The 16,959-nt window shown below is 40.7% G+C and overlaps 2 protein-coding genes across 4 annotated transcripts in view; both read left to right on the forward strand.

Annotated features, from left to right (window-relative positions):
• DENND2C (DENN domain containing 2C) overlaps positions 1-8,672 on the forward strand; it is an 83,557-nt gene extending 74,885 nt beyond the window's left edge. The window contains exons 17-19 of one of the 2 annotated variants that reach the window (XM_034990237.1): positions 4,580-4,819; positions 5,481-5,567; positions 6,761-8,672. In XM_034990237.1, the coding sequence (XP_034846128.1) occupies positions 4,580-4,819; positions 5,481-5,567; positions 6,761-6,792 (359 nt within the window). In that variant the 3' untranslated portion in view covers positions 6,793-8,672. The remainder of the gene's footprint in view (positions 1-4,579; positions 4,820-5,480; positions 5,568-6,760) is intronic. The other variant, XM_034990238.1, reaches the window with a different exon arrangement.
• An 816-nt stretch (positions 8,673-9,488) lies between these two features.
• The window catches only part of BCAS2 (BCAS2 pre-mRNA processing factor), a 13,692-nt gene continuing 6,221 nt past the window's right edge, over positions 9,489-16,959 (forward strand). For both annotated transcript variants that reach the window (XM_034990239.1, XM_034990240.1), the window contains exons 1-4: positions 9,489-9,779; positions 9,885-9,977; positions 12,846-12,916; positions 15,755-15,916. In XM_034990239.1, the coding sequence (XP_034846130.1) occupies positions 9,687-9,779; positions 9,885-9,977; positions 12,846-12,916; positions 15,755-15,916 (419 nt within the window). In that variant the 5' untranslated portion in view covers positions 9,489-9,686. The remainder of the gene's footprint in view (positions 9,780-9,884; positions 9,978-12,845; positions 12,917-15,754; positions 15,917-16,959) is intronic.

The following is a 16,959-nucleotide window of genomic DNA, read 5'->3' on the forward strand; positions in this document are numbered from 1 at the left end:
CTACCTTAGTTTTCTTCAGGGCTTTTACTGTCATCTGATGTGCTAGAAATGTCAGGTGCACGAGAGCAGCAACAATGTGTTTTGCTTTATCTCCAATACTTTAAACAATAGTCAATAAGTAGGTACTGGATAAATATTTGTTGAATAAGGGTGAAAAATATTTACCGAGTGGCTTACTCTGTACCAGGCCTTGTGCTCAGCACTTAGCATACGTCTTATTTCATCCTTGTAATATCCTTATGAAGCAGGTCTATTATTTAATCCCCCTTTTACAGATGAGAAAACTAAGGCTATTTGCTGGTGGGGAACATTAAGGGAGGAGTAGGTTTAGAGAAATAATTAAAAGTTCATGAATCCCCTTTTTACAGATAAGAAAACTAAGGCTATTTACTGGTGGGGAACATTAAGGGAGGAGTAGGTTTAGAGAAATAATTAAAAGTTCCGTTTTGAATATTGAGATGCCTATTGGATATCCAATACGTAGCAGACATTCAACTAGAGATATCAAGTAGGCATTCATATACATGAATTTTTTTTTTTATTAAACCCATTCAGGGAAAAGATTTGAACTAAAGACATACATTCAGAAGTTGCTGTTTTAAAGCTGTGGGACCAGATGAGGTAACCCTATAGAGTGAGTATAGATAGAAAATACCAGATTTAAGGGCTGAGCCCTGGGTTGGCTGGTAATGGTGTGGTCAGATTTCCAGTGTTTGGCAGTAGGGAAGAGGAGGGGGATCCAGCAAAAGGCAAGAGCAGCTAGTGAAGGAGGAGGAAAAAAAAACAGGGGAGTAATATTAGAGAAGTTGAGTGAAGAGTGCATTTCACAAAGGAAAGTAAACAGTTATGTCTAATGCTACAAAGAGGTCAAGTGTGATGAAGACTGAGGATTGGTGGATTTGACAATGGGAAGAGCTTAGAGACCTTGATAGCAGCAGAATCAGTGAGATGGTGGGAAGAAAGCGAGACTGGGGAAGGTTCAAGAGAGAATTGGAATGGCATTCAGCTTTTTGTAAAATTTTAACGGAATTACAAAGGGCCAAGAATAGTTGTTTTGTTTTGTTTTTTAAAGATTTTATTTATTTTTTTGACAGAGAGACACAGCGAGAGAAGGAACACAGGCAGGGGGAGTGGGAGAGGGAGAAGCAGGCTCCCAAGGAGCAGGGAGCCCGATGCGGGGCTCGATTCCAGGACCCTGAGATCATGACCTGAGCCGAAGGCAGACGCTTAACGACTGAGCCACCCAGGCGCCCCGGGCCAAGAATAGTTTTAAGATGCTCCTGTAAAAGAACAACATTGAAGGGGCTGCCCTACAAAACATCAATTAATCATGAAGTCATAGTAATTAAGACTGTTTGGTTTTTGTTCAGAAATAAATAGAGCAAGGGAAGGAATAGAGAGAGAGTGTACCAGCATAAGGAAACTTAATTTGGGTCAGTGCCAGCATTGCATATCAGCAGGAAAAGAATGAACCATTCAGTAAACAATAGTAGGGCAATTGGTTTTCCTTATGAAAAGAAATGAAGAGGTTCTATACCTCACCCTATACACAAAACTAACTCTAATGAATTAAAGATTTATTATTTTTTGTTTGTTTGTTTAAGATTTTATTTATTTATTTGACAGAGAGAGACACAGCGAGAGAGGGAACACAAGCAGAGGGAGTGGGAGAGGGAGAAGCTGGCTTCCCGCAGAGCAGGGAGCCCAGTGAGGGGCTCGATCCCAGGACCCTGGGATCGCGACCTGAGCCGAAGGCAGACTCTTAACGAATGAGCCACCCAGGCGCCCCTGAATTAAAGATTTAAATGTTAAGAATAAGGGCTCCCGGCTGGTAAAAAAGAAAAGATTGATTAATATGACACTTAAATTTTTAAAATTTCTTTTTTATTTTATTTTATTTATTTATTTGACAGAGAGAGAGAGACCACGAGAGAGAGAACACAAGCAGGGGTAGTGGGAGAGGGAGAAGCAGGCTTCCTGCTGAGCAGGGAGCAGGACCCTGGGATCATGACCTGAGCAGAAGGCAGACGCTTAACAACTGAGCCACCCAGGTGCCCCAATTTTTAAAATTTCTGATCATTGAGGTACACCATGGAAAAGAAATAAAAAACAAGCTACAAACTAGGTGAAGATACTTTCAACAAATATAACCAACAAAGGAATAGTATCCAGACTTTATTTTAAAAAATTCCTACAATGCGATTTCAATAATAAAGAGATGAACAACCCAATAGAAAAATGGGGAAAAGATACGAACGATCATTTCACAGAAGAGGAAATGTGAAAGGCCAATAAATACATGAAGAGATGTACAACTTCATCAAAATCTGGGATATGTAAATTAAAACCACAATGAGATACCATTTTGTACCCACCATATTGGCAAAAGTTAAAAAGTCTGACAATGTCAGGAGTTGGTGAGAATGTGTAAATTACTTCAACTGCTTTGGAAAAGCAATTGGGCATCATCTAGTAAACTTAAAGGTGTGTATATATCCTACAACCTGACAATTAAGTTTTTAGATATATACCCTAGAGAAACTCTTGCACATGATAATTAGGAAACAAGTACATAGTTTTCAAAGTAGCAGCATTTTACGTGATAGCAAAACCTAAAAACAACCTAACTGTTCATTGACAGGAGAATATAGCATTAAAAAAAAGCATCTTAAAAACATGTATTGAATAAAACAGTAAGTTACAGAAGAATATGTTTTATGTAATGTTCAAAGATATACAAAACCTAATAGTATGTTGTTGGGGTTGGCTATGTATATATGTAGTGGAACTGTAACCTACAGCAAGGGAATGATAAACCCAGTGTCGCTGATAACGGTCGCCCTCTACTGGAGAGTAAGGGAAGAACACCTCGGAGAGGGCATCACACAGGGAGCATCCGAGATACCCTTGATGTTCTGTTTCAAGCTTTGTGGTTGGTACTGGTGTGTTCATTTCACTGGTGACCTTATGAAATATTTATACTTGTAAAAGAATATATAAGGCATTTATATGAAAACAGAAACAAATAATTGAAGATAAGTTATAGAAAAGCATAATTTTAAAAACAAAGGGAATTAGATTAAGAAAGGGTACAACAGGTATAAACAACTCTTCCAAGAGATTTTGCTGTAAAGTGGGAGAGAAATGGGACAGTAACTGGAAGGGGATGGGAGACGGGCAAAAGTGTTGACAATAAAAGTGGTGATGGACCATGGATTCTCAGCTGCAGGAGAGACGAGAAGGATATCTGTTGAACAAAATATAACAAAAATCTAGTTTATAATCAAGTGGAATGCCAGAAGAGACCTTAGAGATCACCTAATAGCCCCCTCATTATGCAGATACAGGAAGAGAGCCAACAGGGGTAAAGCGAGTTGTGCACCATTATACCATTGTTCCGTGGTAGAACTCTGACTAAACCTAGGTCCCTGATTCCCAGTCCAGTATGGAGCCCATGGAAAGAGCAAGCAACATTGTGAAGGGGGAAAAAAATACTTTAGGTATGGAAGAAAAAGGAGGAGTCTAAGTTGAATCTGAGGTCTGAGCCTGGAACCTGAAAGGCAATGTATTTCATGTTACAGTGGTTAAGAATCACCTAACTTGGGAGTCTGGCAACTTCTGTACCCTGTACCAGATGAGCTGACCCTGGAGAATGTCTTTGTTTTGAGCCTCAGTTTCCTCAGCTGTAATAAGGAAATAATACCTACTTCACTGGATTATTATATTTATAAAAGCTCTAAATACAGGGTCTGACATATCTTAAGAACTCAATAAATTATGGAATAGTGGTTGCTGTATGAAATGAGAAAGTTGAGAGAGAACTGATTGGTGGAGAAACAGAATGAATTTGGTTTCACACATGTATTGTTTACTTATTTGATTCATATTTTACTAATTTCCAAAGGACCTGATTTGAATTTTAGACAAATGGAATTTAAGTGCTGGTGGGACAGCCAAATGATGATTACCCGTAGGTAGCCTGAAAATGTAGAAGGTGAGTTCTGGTGACATACAAGGGCTAGAGATGTAGGGTTGCAAATTATCAACATGAAAAGCCAACTCCATCTCTATGCCGGTTAGCTCTGTAAGGATGGGAATGCTGAAGAGAGGTGGTCTGAGGACCATGCTTAGGAAGAGGAAGAAGAGGCAAGAGAAAAACAAATGTTTGGTCATAAAAGCAGGAGAGGAATCCAGAAATCAGAAGAGTATAAAGTTGTGGGAGACGAGGAATGGGGAGAAGGTTAACACAAATGCAGCACAGAGTTTAAAGGAGAGACAAACAGAAAAGCAGATTAAATTTGGCTGGCTCTCACTGGTGGCCTTTGAAAGAGCAGTTACAGTGAGATCATGGATGTGCAAGCCAGGCTGAAAGATGTAATACGAGTATATGTGGGAAGAAAATAAAAGTAAAAATACGAGCTAATGGCGTTTTGTCGGTTGTGGAGTGTGCAAGGAAGCTAAGAATGAAGATTCTCAGTCCTTCAATCTGTGAGTTCTTATGCATCACTTTTATAACAATTTCCCATAAATACAAAACTTAGGGTTTTTTCTTTTCTTTCTTATTTTTCTTATTTTGCAGCAGATGTGACACTCAACTCTCTGGTGTCCGAGGCATTTGTGAGGTTTTTTGTGGAGGTAGTGGGACATTATTCTTTGAGCATGACTGTCACTGAGCATGGGGAGCGTGTATTCCAAAGGGAACCATTCCGTAAATCCCACACCTCCCGAAGTGTACGCCACTTCCTGGATCTCTTCATGGAAACACAGATGTTTGCAGGCTTCATCCAGGACCGAGAGCTTCGGAAAAGTGGGGTGAAAGGTCAGTTTTATCATGAAGTTCTCCCCCTGTATTTAGTGAGCCCTTGGAGGGTTTGAAAATAATATAAACAGGGGCGCCTGGGTGGCCCAGTCCTTAAGCGTCTGCCTTTGGCTCAGGTCATGATCCCAGCATCCTGGGATCGAGCCCTGTATCGGGCTCCCTGCTCAGCGGGAAGCCTGCTTCTCCCTCTCCTCCCGACTTGTGCTCTCTCTCTCTGTCACTATCTGTCTGTCTCCCCCTCAAATAAATAAATTTTAAAATTTTAAAATTTAAAAAAATATATATATAAACAAAAAATGGTATAAAGCTACAAGGGCTCAAAATCTGAGTTGTTTATTATGGAAAATAGTTATTTTTATAATTTTGTTTTAGCTATGGTAGTACATTGGTAGTAAGCACAGAGTTGTTTTTTTTTTTTTTTTAAGATTTTATTTATTTATTTGAGAAAGAGAGAATGAGAGGGGGGAGGGCCAGAGGGAGAAGCTGACTTCCTGCTGAGCAGGGAGCCTGATGCGGGATTCGATCCTGGGACTCCAGGATCATGACCTGAGCCGAAGGCAGTTGCTTAACCAACTGAGCCACCCAGGTGCCCAGCACAGTTTCATTTAAGTGATTTTTAGAAAGTATTGGACAATTTCACCAACATGAGTTTTCCTTGTAGGTTTGTTTGAGGTCCGGGCCCTTCAGTATTTGGAAACAATTCCAGAGTCTGAGCCTAGTGGGATGAATAAAATTTTGCGGAGTCTTGGTGAGTTGTTGTGCTTTCTTGTTAGATAATGTGACTAAAAAACCTTTTGCAGAAAGTGTGCCTCATCACAAAACTTTATAATCAAATCAACAGTATAACCTCAAATAGGCTGACCAGAAACCATGACTGTACTTCCAAAGTGTTTTGGAGAAAAAGAAGTCTTTCTCAGAGGTCGGGATTCTCCATCAGAGTTGTCCTTGGGTCTGTTTTCCTCAGATAATGTGATAATTTGCATATCATAATTATTAATCTTTTCTAGGTCACATCACTGGGAGGATCTCATAAAAACTGTGGACCTTTTTCCCAGAAAAGTATGCTTAGAACATAAAAATTTGCATATAATTATAGGGTATTCATGGACCCTCCTGAAGCCCATCCGTGGACTCCAGATTAAAAACACCTGGTTTAGAAAAGGGCATCTGAGGCAAAAGAAGATTTCTACAAGTCTAATTTTACACGTCAGAAAGAAACACAGATGTTTATGATTTTTCAGTTATAATAATTAACTTTTTATTACCCTTTGTGATATTGGAGAACGGTGATGTGGTAGCCCAAAATAATGAAGAACTATATTCCATGGTGTTTATATGGGTCCTTGAAATATGTACCCCCGGTAACTAGACTTATCATAGGGATCATTTTGTAATGTATAAAAATATCAAACCACTGTGATGTACATCTGAATCTAATAGGACATTGTATGTCAATTATACTTCAATACAAAAAGAAAAAGAAATATATGCCCCTAATTAAAATAAGGCCTTGTCCTTAAATAGCTGACCATGGACAAATTATGCCTTGGGTTGTTATTTCATCTTTATACCATGAGGTTAGATCAAATTGGTGGTCCTGAACTCCTATTACAATATTTTAATCTCTGGGGAACGTAAATGAAAATTTTCCCCACTGCAGGCTCCAAGAAATCTCTGGGGATCAGGCCAAGCAATTTTAACCTATAGTCAAGGCTGAAAGCCACTGGATTAGGTGATGTCTGAGTTCTCTTTTACCTCTACAATTAGACACATAGGGTTCGTTTATTTATTTGGCAGTCAAACACATCACCTGCTAGCTTGAGATGGCAGCTTACTCCTGGGCTGTTCCGAATGACTAAGGTGTTAATCTCTTGCCTCAAATAATGTACAATAAATAAAAATGAACTAATGAGAATTCACTCTACTTCTTTCTCCCTTTAGGAAGTAAAATGAAATTTCTGCAGAAGAAATGAAATCTTTGATTGACTGTCTCCATCTTAAATAGAACAGAAAGTGCCAAAGAAAATACTTCTCCAAGAGTCAGGATGCCTTGAAGTAGCCTCCAAAATCCTGGAAAGTTGAAAAGGTTACAAAGCAGTCCAGGTCCTTGGAGGAGGATTCTCCTGTTGCTGCTGTAGTAATCACTGGAGGATTGTTGGGAGTAGTCTGGAACCAATGTTCTCATTACTCTGCCTCCAATAATTTTTTCAGTGGCCTTTTGTATTTAATTCTTGGGCTCATTCTTTGTGTTATGTGCTTAGTCTGTGAAGGCACTTATCTTTTAACAGGGAAAGATTTGGTGTTGCATTTTTTAAAAAACAGCTCAAAGATGAGCACAATGAGAGAAATGCTGAGTTGAAGGTACTGAGGAAGCATGATAGAAGTGCAGAATGCATCCTACACGCATCATTCTCATCACTGAAATACCATAGCAGCTTGACACCTATGGGCTGTTTCAGCAGAGCTAAGGAATATACTCCTCATATATCTCCAGTTTTTGTTTTTTAGTCTAATGTTCTGTCTGGGGGAATCTCACTGATGTGGAGCCCTATTTATTAACACTGTTATTGAGTATCTTATACAAGTAGACACCTTGCAGCTCCTCCTCCACATCGTGTGGCACTTGAGTAGCTTGTCAACATTAAACTTCGTGGGATTAGAGCTAACAGGAAAATATCCTTTCAAGGGCATGAGAACCCCTTTTCTTACTGTCCCCCATGTGCCATGTGTGATGGTACATGTATGTCATCTTATTCAGTCTTTAAGTCAACTTCATGAGATACTTTCATCTCCATTTTATTAATGAAGAAACTGGAATTCTAAAAGGTTAAGTAACTTGCCCAAAGTTATACAACAGAGCCAGAACTGAAGCCAGGACTATCCATTCATGATGAGCACAGAAAAAGTTGGTTAGTCCTGCAGATGGAAATTTGAGCTCTGTGGGATTATAGCTATTGAAAAAATTTTCTTTTAAGCTGAAGTGTACCAGAGCCAAGTTTCAGCTCTGAGGATAAGGGACTTCAAACTATAGGTGCCTAGATGTCTCTTTTTTGGTTCCCCTAGAATTGTAGGACTTTTTGCCCTAATTAAATTGGACTCAGACTATGAACATTCCTGGGCACTCACCATATAATCACCCTGACCCTTAATATCTAAAATAGTAGTATTGATTAGAAGGAGGAACTTACCAGTGATGGTGTAATTTTCATTGATAAATGTTATAGCAGATGTCAGTTTTCTTCCATTCCTGCTGATGGTTTTAACTGGCATAAAAATATTTATTCGAGCTTAACAAAACCTTGTAAGTTGTATTATGACATTTTATTGAGTTGTATTGTCATTACAGCCCATTCAGGTGTGCATGAACGAATCTGAAGCGGACCCCATTTAAGACCGGTGCTATATAGTTCTTACGGGTCTAGAAAATAGAACTGAGCCTATGTCTTGTTAAAAAAAAAAAAATGTGTATTAAGCATCTTACCCCAGTGGGGCTCTTACCAGACATCTGTCCATTTGCCACTCCAATCTTGAGGGAAGAATTAGTAATTGGAAATTGTTTATAAAACGGGGGTAGGAGGTCTTACGGTGGTGAATCTTGACCGTCCCTCTGTGAGGAGACCTTTGCTTCAGGGATGGGGGTCTTATTTTATTCCCGTGACCTGAAGCTGCTTCCTTTTTCTTAGGTCTGTTTTACTTTGTTTTTGTAAAGTATTATGAGTTCTGGATATATTTGTAAAAAAAAAAATATTGCTCAAGATTTGTATAAAGTGTTGTTTACAGATCTTTTAACGAATAAACACAAAAATTCCATGGAACTCTTGGAGAATTTTCAATAAAGTTGCTTAAGATGTAAGATCTTCTACTTCGCTTAAATCTATAACTAGCACATTTATCTAGTGATAAGGTTAAAAGACAATCCGAATCAGTGGTAGACTAACCCGACTTAATGACGGTGGTCAACATTTCCGGGCTGTTGGCAGGCAAAGCCTGGGTCTAGATCGCACACGCCGGGCAGGGTGTATTGTCCGACCACCTTATTTGGCCTTGGCCCGCAGAGTGAAAGGGAGCTGGGGACACAGACCAGAGACGGCGCCCCGGCAGCAGCAGGAGTGGTTGGGAGGCAAGGAGGAACCCTAGTCTATTCCCGGAAGCCCTAAAGGCAAGTGAGTGGACTTTATATACGCGCTGAAGGCAAAATGACGGGATTTTGTTGAAGCTGCAATTGGTGGGCAGTTTTTAATCTCACCCTGGAGGAAAAGATCAGGTTCCTTTTGTTACGGAGACCCTCAAGCTTCGCAATTTTAACTGGCGATCGGCGCCGACTTCCAGAATCTGTGAAGTAACTGCATTTATCGAACGCAAATGTTCTCAAAACTATAGTGGGGGGTACAGCAAGTAGCGCAACGGGAGAGAAAAACCGCCACAGAGAGAAAAGTTAAGGACTGCAGGTGGAAGGTTAGGGGAGTATGAAACCAGTATCCCTCTCCCTACCGAATCCTGCCGCCAGTTTCCTCCAAAAGTTTTTTAAAAAGCATTCCCCTTCCAGATACCAGCTTCCTGCAGGGAACGAAAAGTCCCAATGCCCCTCCAAATTACTCCCGGTCGGAGGCAAAAAAGCGGAGCACACAGGGGGACAGGAAATGGAGACGTTCCGCTGATTCTGGGAAATCGCGACGTGACATCACGTCCGACCAAAACAAAATGGCCGGGCACTTCCTAGTAGCTGGGCGAGGGCGCCTTCAGAATTGACAACTGAGCATGCGCTAGAGCCAATGCACAAGCGACGTGTATTACGTCAGAGCGAGCGCAGGCGTAATGAAATGGGCCTGAGTGTGCGCAGCCTCAGAAAGTTTAGGCGAGCCTAAGAATGGCGGGCACGGGCTTAGTTGCCGGAGAGGTTGTGGTAGATGCGCTGCCGTATTTTGACCAAGGTTACGAAGCGCCGGGTGTGCGGGAAGCGGTGAGTTCGGGCTGGGTCGCTGACTCAGCGCTCTCGGGCCCTGAGTGCTGGAAGAAGCACCTTAGAAGTTGCTACCTCTACCCTGGCCCCTGTTCTCGTTTCTAGGCTGCGGCGCTGGTGGAGGAGGAAACCCGCAGATACCGACCTACCAAGAACTACCTGAGCTACCTGACAGCCCCGGATTATTCTGCTTTTGAAGTAGGTGTGACGTCTTGAGGCCACCGTATGAGCCAGGATCCTGTGAAGCTTTATTTTGGATTGAGAGTCTAGCACGGAAAAATGCATTTTAAATTCTGGCTTTAATTACTGCTTGCTTAGCTACTTCTTACTCTATTGTATAGGTGTTACCGGTCCATTGAAAACAACTAGATAAGCCTTCTCCGGCGTTCTTATTCTGAGACCCACTGAAGGACTTTCTGGGGCTTCGCGAACTACCCAACACTGCAAAAATTAGCGTGTACAGTTTTTCAGAGATCGGCTCCTTGCGTAAATTCTCAAAGGCATCCTCTACTCTCTAAGGTTTACTCTAAAACAAGTGAGGAGGAATTTTTAATATATATAAGCCTAGGCTCCTGAGAACCACTAGAGGGCGGCCTTTGTATCACAGCCTAGGTATTTCCCGACTGTATGTGAATGACTGAAGTGACAAACCATTCATAAGTAAAATGCTATTTAAATATTTAGCCTAGAAGTGCACCCAAGATACTACTTAGGGTGTAATCAGCTAAATGAAATGTAAAATATCATCTCTAAATTAATAGAATCTGGGGCGCCTGGGTGGCTCAGTCGGTTAGGCGACTGCCTTCGGCTCAGGTCATGATCCTGGAGTCCCTGGATCGAGACCCGCATCGGGCTCCCTGCTCGGCAGGGAGTCTGTTTCGTCCTCTGACCCTATCCCCTCTCATGTGTTCTCTCTCTCTCATTCTCTCTCTCTCAAATAAATAAATAAAATCTTTAAAAAAAAAGATTTTTATTTATTTGAGGGGCGCCTGGGTGGCTCAGTTGGTTAAGCGACTGCCTTCGGCTCAGGTCGTGATCCTGGAGTCCCGGGATCGAGTCCCGCATCGGGCTCCCTGCTCGGCGGGGAGTCTGCTTCTCCCTCTGACCCTCTTCCCTCTCGTGCTCTCTGTCTCTCATTCTCTCTCTCAAATAAATAAATAAAATCCTTTAAAAAAAATTAATTAATTAATAGATTCTGTTAGGCACTTTAGTATTTGGTTTTTTCCCCCATTACAGGTAGCCATGTATTTAATGAAAGAATTCTGTTATTAAAACGCAGTATTTATATTGAAGTAATATGAAAAGAGATGTCGGTTAAGTTTTAAATAGGAGGAAGATGTTCCTATGGTATGTCATTTTCCCATACGTTTGCTAAGCGTTACCCAGATATAGACGGTACCACATTAAGAAGTAAGTACAGTAATGCTTCCTTACCAGATTGGCTCCCGAAAATCTCACATAACTGCACTCAATCGCAAACTTTTAAATATTTGGACCAGTTTTCCTTTTAGCTCTCTTAAGTACAACATATGCCTCCTATCTTTATAATTAGTATACTGATCATTTAACCCTTTTTCAAAATAGGAATTGATAGTGTACTGGGCTCACCATCTTAGTCCTGAAAACAGCCCTGTGAACTATATATGTTTATTACCCTAATTTTTTAAATGGGAAAACTGCAGCTTAGAGAAGCTAATTTGCCCAAGACCTTAACCACTCCTCAAATTGCTTTTGAAACTTCTCTTCCATTAATTCATTTAACTATTTATGAGAGTCTATTCTAGCCAGGAATTGGACTGTCTTAATATAGTTGAAGCTGTCAAAAAATTGAAATTACACAGGATAACTGAAATACTACTATAAGTGAATACTTAAGCAGTTCTTTATACTCAGGCCAGGAAATGTGCAGAACAGAAATGGAGTAAGATATTGACCAAAACTTGGACCTAAAGAAGTAGACCTCTGCCATGTATTTTTTTACTTTTTATTTTTTACCGTGTATTTTTTTAAATCGTACAATTGTGGGGCACCTCAATGGCTCACTCCGTTGAGCGTCTGCCTTCGGCTCAGGTCATGGTCCCAGGGTCCTGGGATTGAGCCCCATACCAGGCTCCCTGCTTAGTGGGGAGTCTGCTTCTCCCTCTCCCTCTGCCTGCTGCTCCCCCTGCTTATGTGCTCTTTCTCTCTATCTCTCTCTCAAATAAATCTTTTAAAAAAATAATAAATAGGGCGCCTGGGTGGCTCAGTTGGTTAAGCGACTGCCTTCGGCTCAGGTCATGATCCTGGAGTCCCGGGATCGAGTCCCGCATTGGGCTCCCTGCTTGGCAGGGAGTCTTCTTCTCCCTCTGACCCTCCCCCCTCTCATATGCTCTCTCTCAAATAAATAAATAAAATCTTTAAAAATAATAATAATAATAAATAAATCATACAATTGTTAGAGCAGATAGCAGAACCAGTTTCTTTCGTCCTTTCCCCATTTCTCATTCTTTGCAAAGAGTGAAGTCTGAAAATAGGAGCCAGGGCCAAAAGAAAGTATGGGTTTAGGCTTAAAGCCCTAAAGCAAATTATTTTATGTCCAAGTCCTCTCCTCCCTTCCCCTACTCTCAGTGAATACTTAGATCCATGGTCCTCAACACTGGCTTCACTATACAGTCAACTGATGAGTTAAAAACAAGTTCTAATCATGTCCAGTCTCCACCTCAGAACAATTAAATAGGAATGGGAGAGAGGGGTAAGATGTGGCTGGGATTGAAATTGTTTTCAAAGCTTCCAGTTGATTTTTATGTGCTGCTGGGACTGAAAGCCACTGATCTAGGAACAGTCCTTTTCTCTGTGGGTCCCTTTACATATGAAGTGTGTGTGTTCTGATCCTTGAGAGCATTTAACCCAGAGAAGACTTGGTGGGAAGGGAAATGACCCATTTTATTTGATCTTTTTAATTTTTTGGAAATGATCCGTTTTAATGGGTAGCATAAAGAAATATTTAAGTAGGTTAGATTCATTATTGGTGGTTATTAGTTGCAGTTTGTCGATATGATTTTGGAAATAATTCTTTCCCCCAATTAGACCGACATAATGAGAAATGAATTTGAAAGACTGGCTGCTCGACAACCAATAGAATTACTCAGTATGAAACGGTAAGTCGTATTTCTGGTTTCAGCTGGACCCAAATCATTGTTTAATTTTAAGTTGCTTGTAAAACTGCTACAGCTCTTAAAATGTGGAAAAGAAAAAATTCTTGTCTGATTTTATGTTTATGTTTCTTCATATATAATATGAACATATAATAATAGTGGTTCCTATAATCCTTTGTTAATATTCAAATATATTCTGTGCACCCTTCTTCAAAAAGGCAAAATAGGGGCGCCCAGGTGGCTCAGTTGGTTAAGCATCCCACTCTTGATTTTGGCTCAAGTCATGATCTTAGGGTTGTGAGATCAGTTCCCTGCGTAGGACTCCACATTAGGTATGGAGCCTGCTTAAGATTTTCCCTTTCCCTCTCCCTCTGCCCCTCCCTGCTCCCCCTCCCCAATCACTGCCACAAGCATGTGCTCTCTTTCTCTCTTAAAAAAAAACAAAAACAAAACGCAAAATATTGTAAAATCCAACAACAGGAATGGTAATTGTAATGAAGTTCATGTTTTTAAGAATTTTCAAGGAGGGGCACCTGGGTGGCACAATAGTTGAGTGTCCAACTCTTAGTTTCGGCTCAGGTCGAGATCTTGGGGCCATGAGATCAAGCCCACATTGGGCTCCACACTCATCATCACAGGGTCTGCTTGGGATTCTCTCTTCCTCTCCCCTATCCCCATGCTTGTTCTCCCTTGCTCCCTCTCTCTAAAATAAATAAATAAATCTTAAAAAAAAAAAAATTTTTTTTTTTTTCAAGGAAATGTTCCTGAATAGACATCTAGTTTTTCACTGATCACATGTCTAGGTGAAACCATGTTATGGTTTATAATGATCCCTGATTCACTCTGACACAAACCAACATTAGTAAACACAGAGTGCCCGATAGTTTGATTTTGGTTCCACTATTATCTTCCCTCTTGTGCCACTTTACTACAAAACTACTACTCTCTTAAGGAAACAAAAGTCCAAACATCCTTTGTTACTTCCTCTAAAATGGAGAATTGGATTGCTTAACATCTGAGATCCCTTTCAACTTTAAGATAACTATGGAATTATGGGAACCACTAAGTAGTCTGTCAGAGCAGAGTCCTTTGAGAGAGGGCCACATGCACAGTAGGTCTGTCCTCTCAGATGTATAGATTAGAAGAGGGATTTTGAGTCTGTAGAACCAGAGGACCCTATTTCTTATGCTCCATTTCCTGTCTAGCCTCAGTGATAAAGGCAGGAGAAGTTCCAGGATTCCTCAGTTCTTCATTTTCAGGTGTTTCTGCTCTATAGATACTCATGACAGTAACTCCTTTATGGCAGTGACCCACCAAGCAGGTGGGTCATAAAGGAAACTTCGTACTCACAGCACTTTTTTAAGGAAATAGAACAGAAAATATCAGAATATACTGCATGTAAAGGTGAGTATTGTTTTTGTGAAACATTTTTTTTTTTAAAGATTTTATTTATTTATTTGTCAGCAAGAGAGAGAGCGAGCACAAGCAGGGGGAGGGGCAGGCAGAGGGAGAAGCAGGCTCCCCCCTGAGCAAGGAACCCGATGCAGGACTCAATCCCAGGACCCTGGGATCATGACCTGAGCCGAAAGCAGTCGCTTAACTGAGCCACCCAGGCATCTCTGTTTTGTGAAACATTTGTTGAGCTTTGTATATTTGTATACTAGATCACAGATACTTCTTACTGTGGGTTATAATCAGAAGTTTGAAAACTGCCACATTTATGGTATATGTGTAAAGCTATTTCTTTTCTTTTTTAACAAAATGGTTTGTCGCTTCTTTTTCTTCTTTTTTTTTTTAAAGAGAGAGAGTGAGATAAACTTAAGCAGGCTCCACTCCTGGTGTGGAGCCCAACACAGAGATTGAGGGAATTGATCTCACGACCCTGAGATCATGACCTGAGCTGAAATCAAGAGTTGAATGCTTAACTGACTGAGCCACCCAGGCACCCCTGGTTTATCACTTCTTGATCCCAGTTACATACCCCTTAGTTGTTCATAGAAATAATGTGGAGTTTTTACAGTATCTAGTCAAAATATTAAAGTAGAAATTAAAACTTAGTCTGTAGTAACTCATCAATAATGAGCTGAGATTTATGAAGAGTGTACTTACTGGCTATATCAGCAGTGTTGAAGGACTGTGTAGTGTGAAGAGAGTGAATAGAGTGAGGGCCAAGTGCAAAGAATTATTATATCCCTTATATTTTTTTCTCTAGAGTGGTGTGGGTGTGTGGGTGGGAAGCTGGATGAATGTAAGTGTTTTTTACAAAAATGATAGCATGGGTTTTTTTGTATCCTTTTTTTCTCCTAATATATCACAAACATGTTAATGTTTTAAGTATTCTTCAGTAGCATCATTCAGTAGCTAATTTAACAATGCTTTATATGAATATACTATAGTTTGAATCAGTTCATGTTGAAATGAACAATTTTTTGTTACTGTATATAATGGTGTTAAATCAGCCACCAGGGGTACCTGGGTGGCTCAGTCGTTGGGCGTCTGCCTTCAGCTCAGGTCATGATCCCGGGGTCCTGGGATCGAGCCCCATGTCAGGCTTCCTGCTCAGCGGGAAGCCTGCTTCTCCCTCTCCCACTCCCCTTGCTTGTGTTCCCTCTCTCGCTGTATCTCTCTCTGTCAAATAAATAAATAAAATATATTTTTTAAAAATCTTATTTGTAAATGACTTGTTTCTTAGGATAAATAGGTTCTTATTATTGCACAGTCTGATCTTATCTTCAGTCTTCTGTGGATTTACATTGTGCATAGACCTGTGAGGCCTTCGATTAGAAGGAAAGAAAGATTTAGGGGAATATGTAGTTTCATTTTATTTTTGTTTAATTTCAGATATGAACTTCCAGCCCCTTCCTCGGGTCAGAAAAATGACATTACTGCGTGGCAAGAATGTGTAAACAATTCTATGGCCCAGTTAGAGCATCAGGCAGTTCGAATTGAGAATTTGGAACTAATGTCACAGCATGGATGCAATGCCTGGAAAGTATATAATGAGTAAGAAACTTTTTGTTTTTATTAAACCCATACCACCCACAGCTTTGGTATTTTTTTAAAATATGGGGATAGGTTCCTGGGTGGCTCAGTCACTTAAGCTTCTGAGTCTTGGTTTCGGCTCAGGGTCTTGAAATCAATCCCCTTGTCAGGCTCCATGCTCAGCGGGATGTCTGCTTGAAGATTGTCTTCCTCTGCCCTTCCCCTTGCTCACTCTCTTGCTCTTTCTCTCTCTCTCAAATAAATAAATCTTTAAGGGACGCTTGGGTGGCTCAATCAGTTGAGCATCTGCCTTCAGTTCAGGTCATGATCCCGGGGTCCTGGGATCAAGTCCCACATGGGGCTCCTTGCTCAGGGGGGAGCCTGCTGCTCCCTCTGCTTGTGCACACGCTCTCTCTCTCTCTCTCTGACAAATAAATAAATAAAATTTAAAAAAAAGAAGAAGAATCTTTGTGTTTACATCTTAAGAGTCTAGCAGAGAGCAGTAAGAAAAATCAGCTGTGCACATACCATTTTTCTGAGAGCTTTTTAATGATACGGAGTTGGACCAAATCACAGGCCCTCACAGTTTCTCATTTCTGTTCAGAATATTACAGTGGAACAAACAGATCAAGAGTGGTCATGGTTGGGGCGCCTGGGTGGCTCAGTCGTTAAGCGTCTGCCTTCGGCTCCCAGGGTCCTGGGATCGAGCCCCACATCGGGCTCTCTGCTCAGCAGGAAGCCTGCTTCTCCCTCTACTGCTCCCCCTGCTTGTGTTCCCTCTCTTTCTGACAAATGAATAAATGAAATCTTTAATAAAAATAAAAATAAAAAATAAATAAAAAATAAAAAAATGTGGGACGTGGGATAAAAATAGTATAGTGGACTTTCATTTGGGATCATGTCCTGGAACTACTACAACCCATATGATAAGCCATTGCTTTGAGACCTGCCTCAAAAAGTATGGAGAGGACCTAAACCTAACTACATACATACATACATACATTTTTTTTTCCTTCCTTCCTTCCTTCCTTCCTTCCTTCCTTCCTTCCTTCCTTCCTTCCTTC

This window comes from Mirounga leonina, unplaced genomic scaffold, assembly GCF_011800145.1.
Source record: "Mirounga leonina isolate KUSES-001 unplaced genomic scaffold, KU_Mleo_1.0 Mir_507, whole genome shotgun sequence".
Classification (NCBI taxonomy): Eukaryota; Metazoa; Chordata; class Mammalia; order Carnivora; family Phocidae; genus Mirounga; species Mirounga leonina.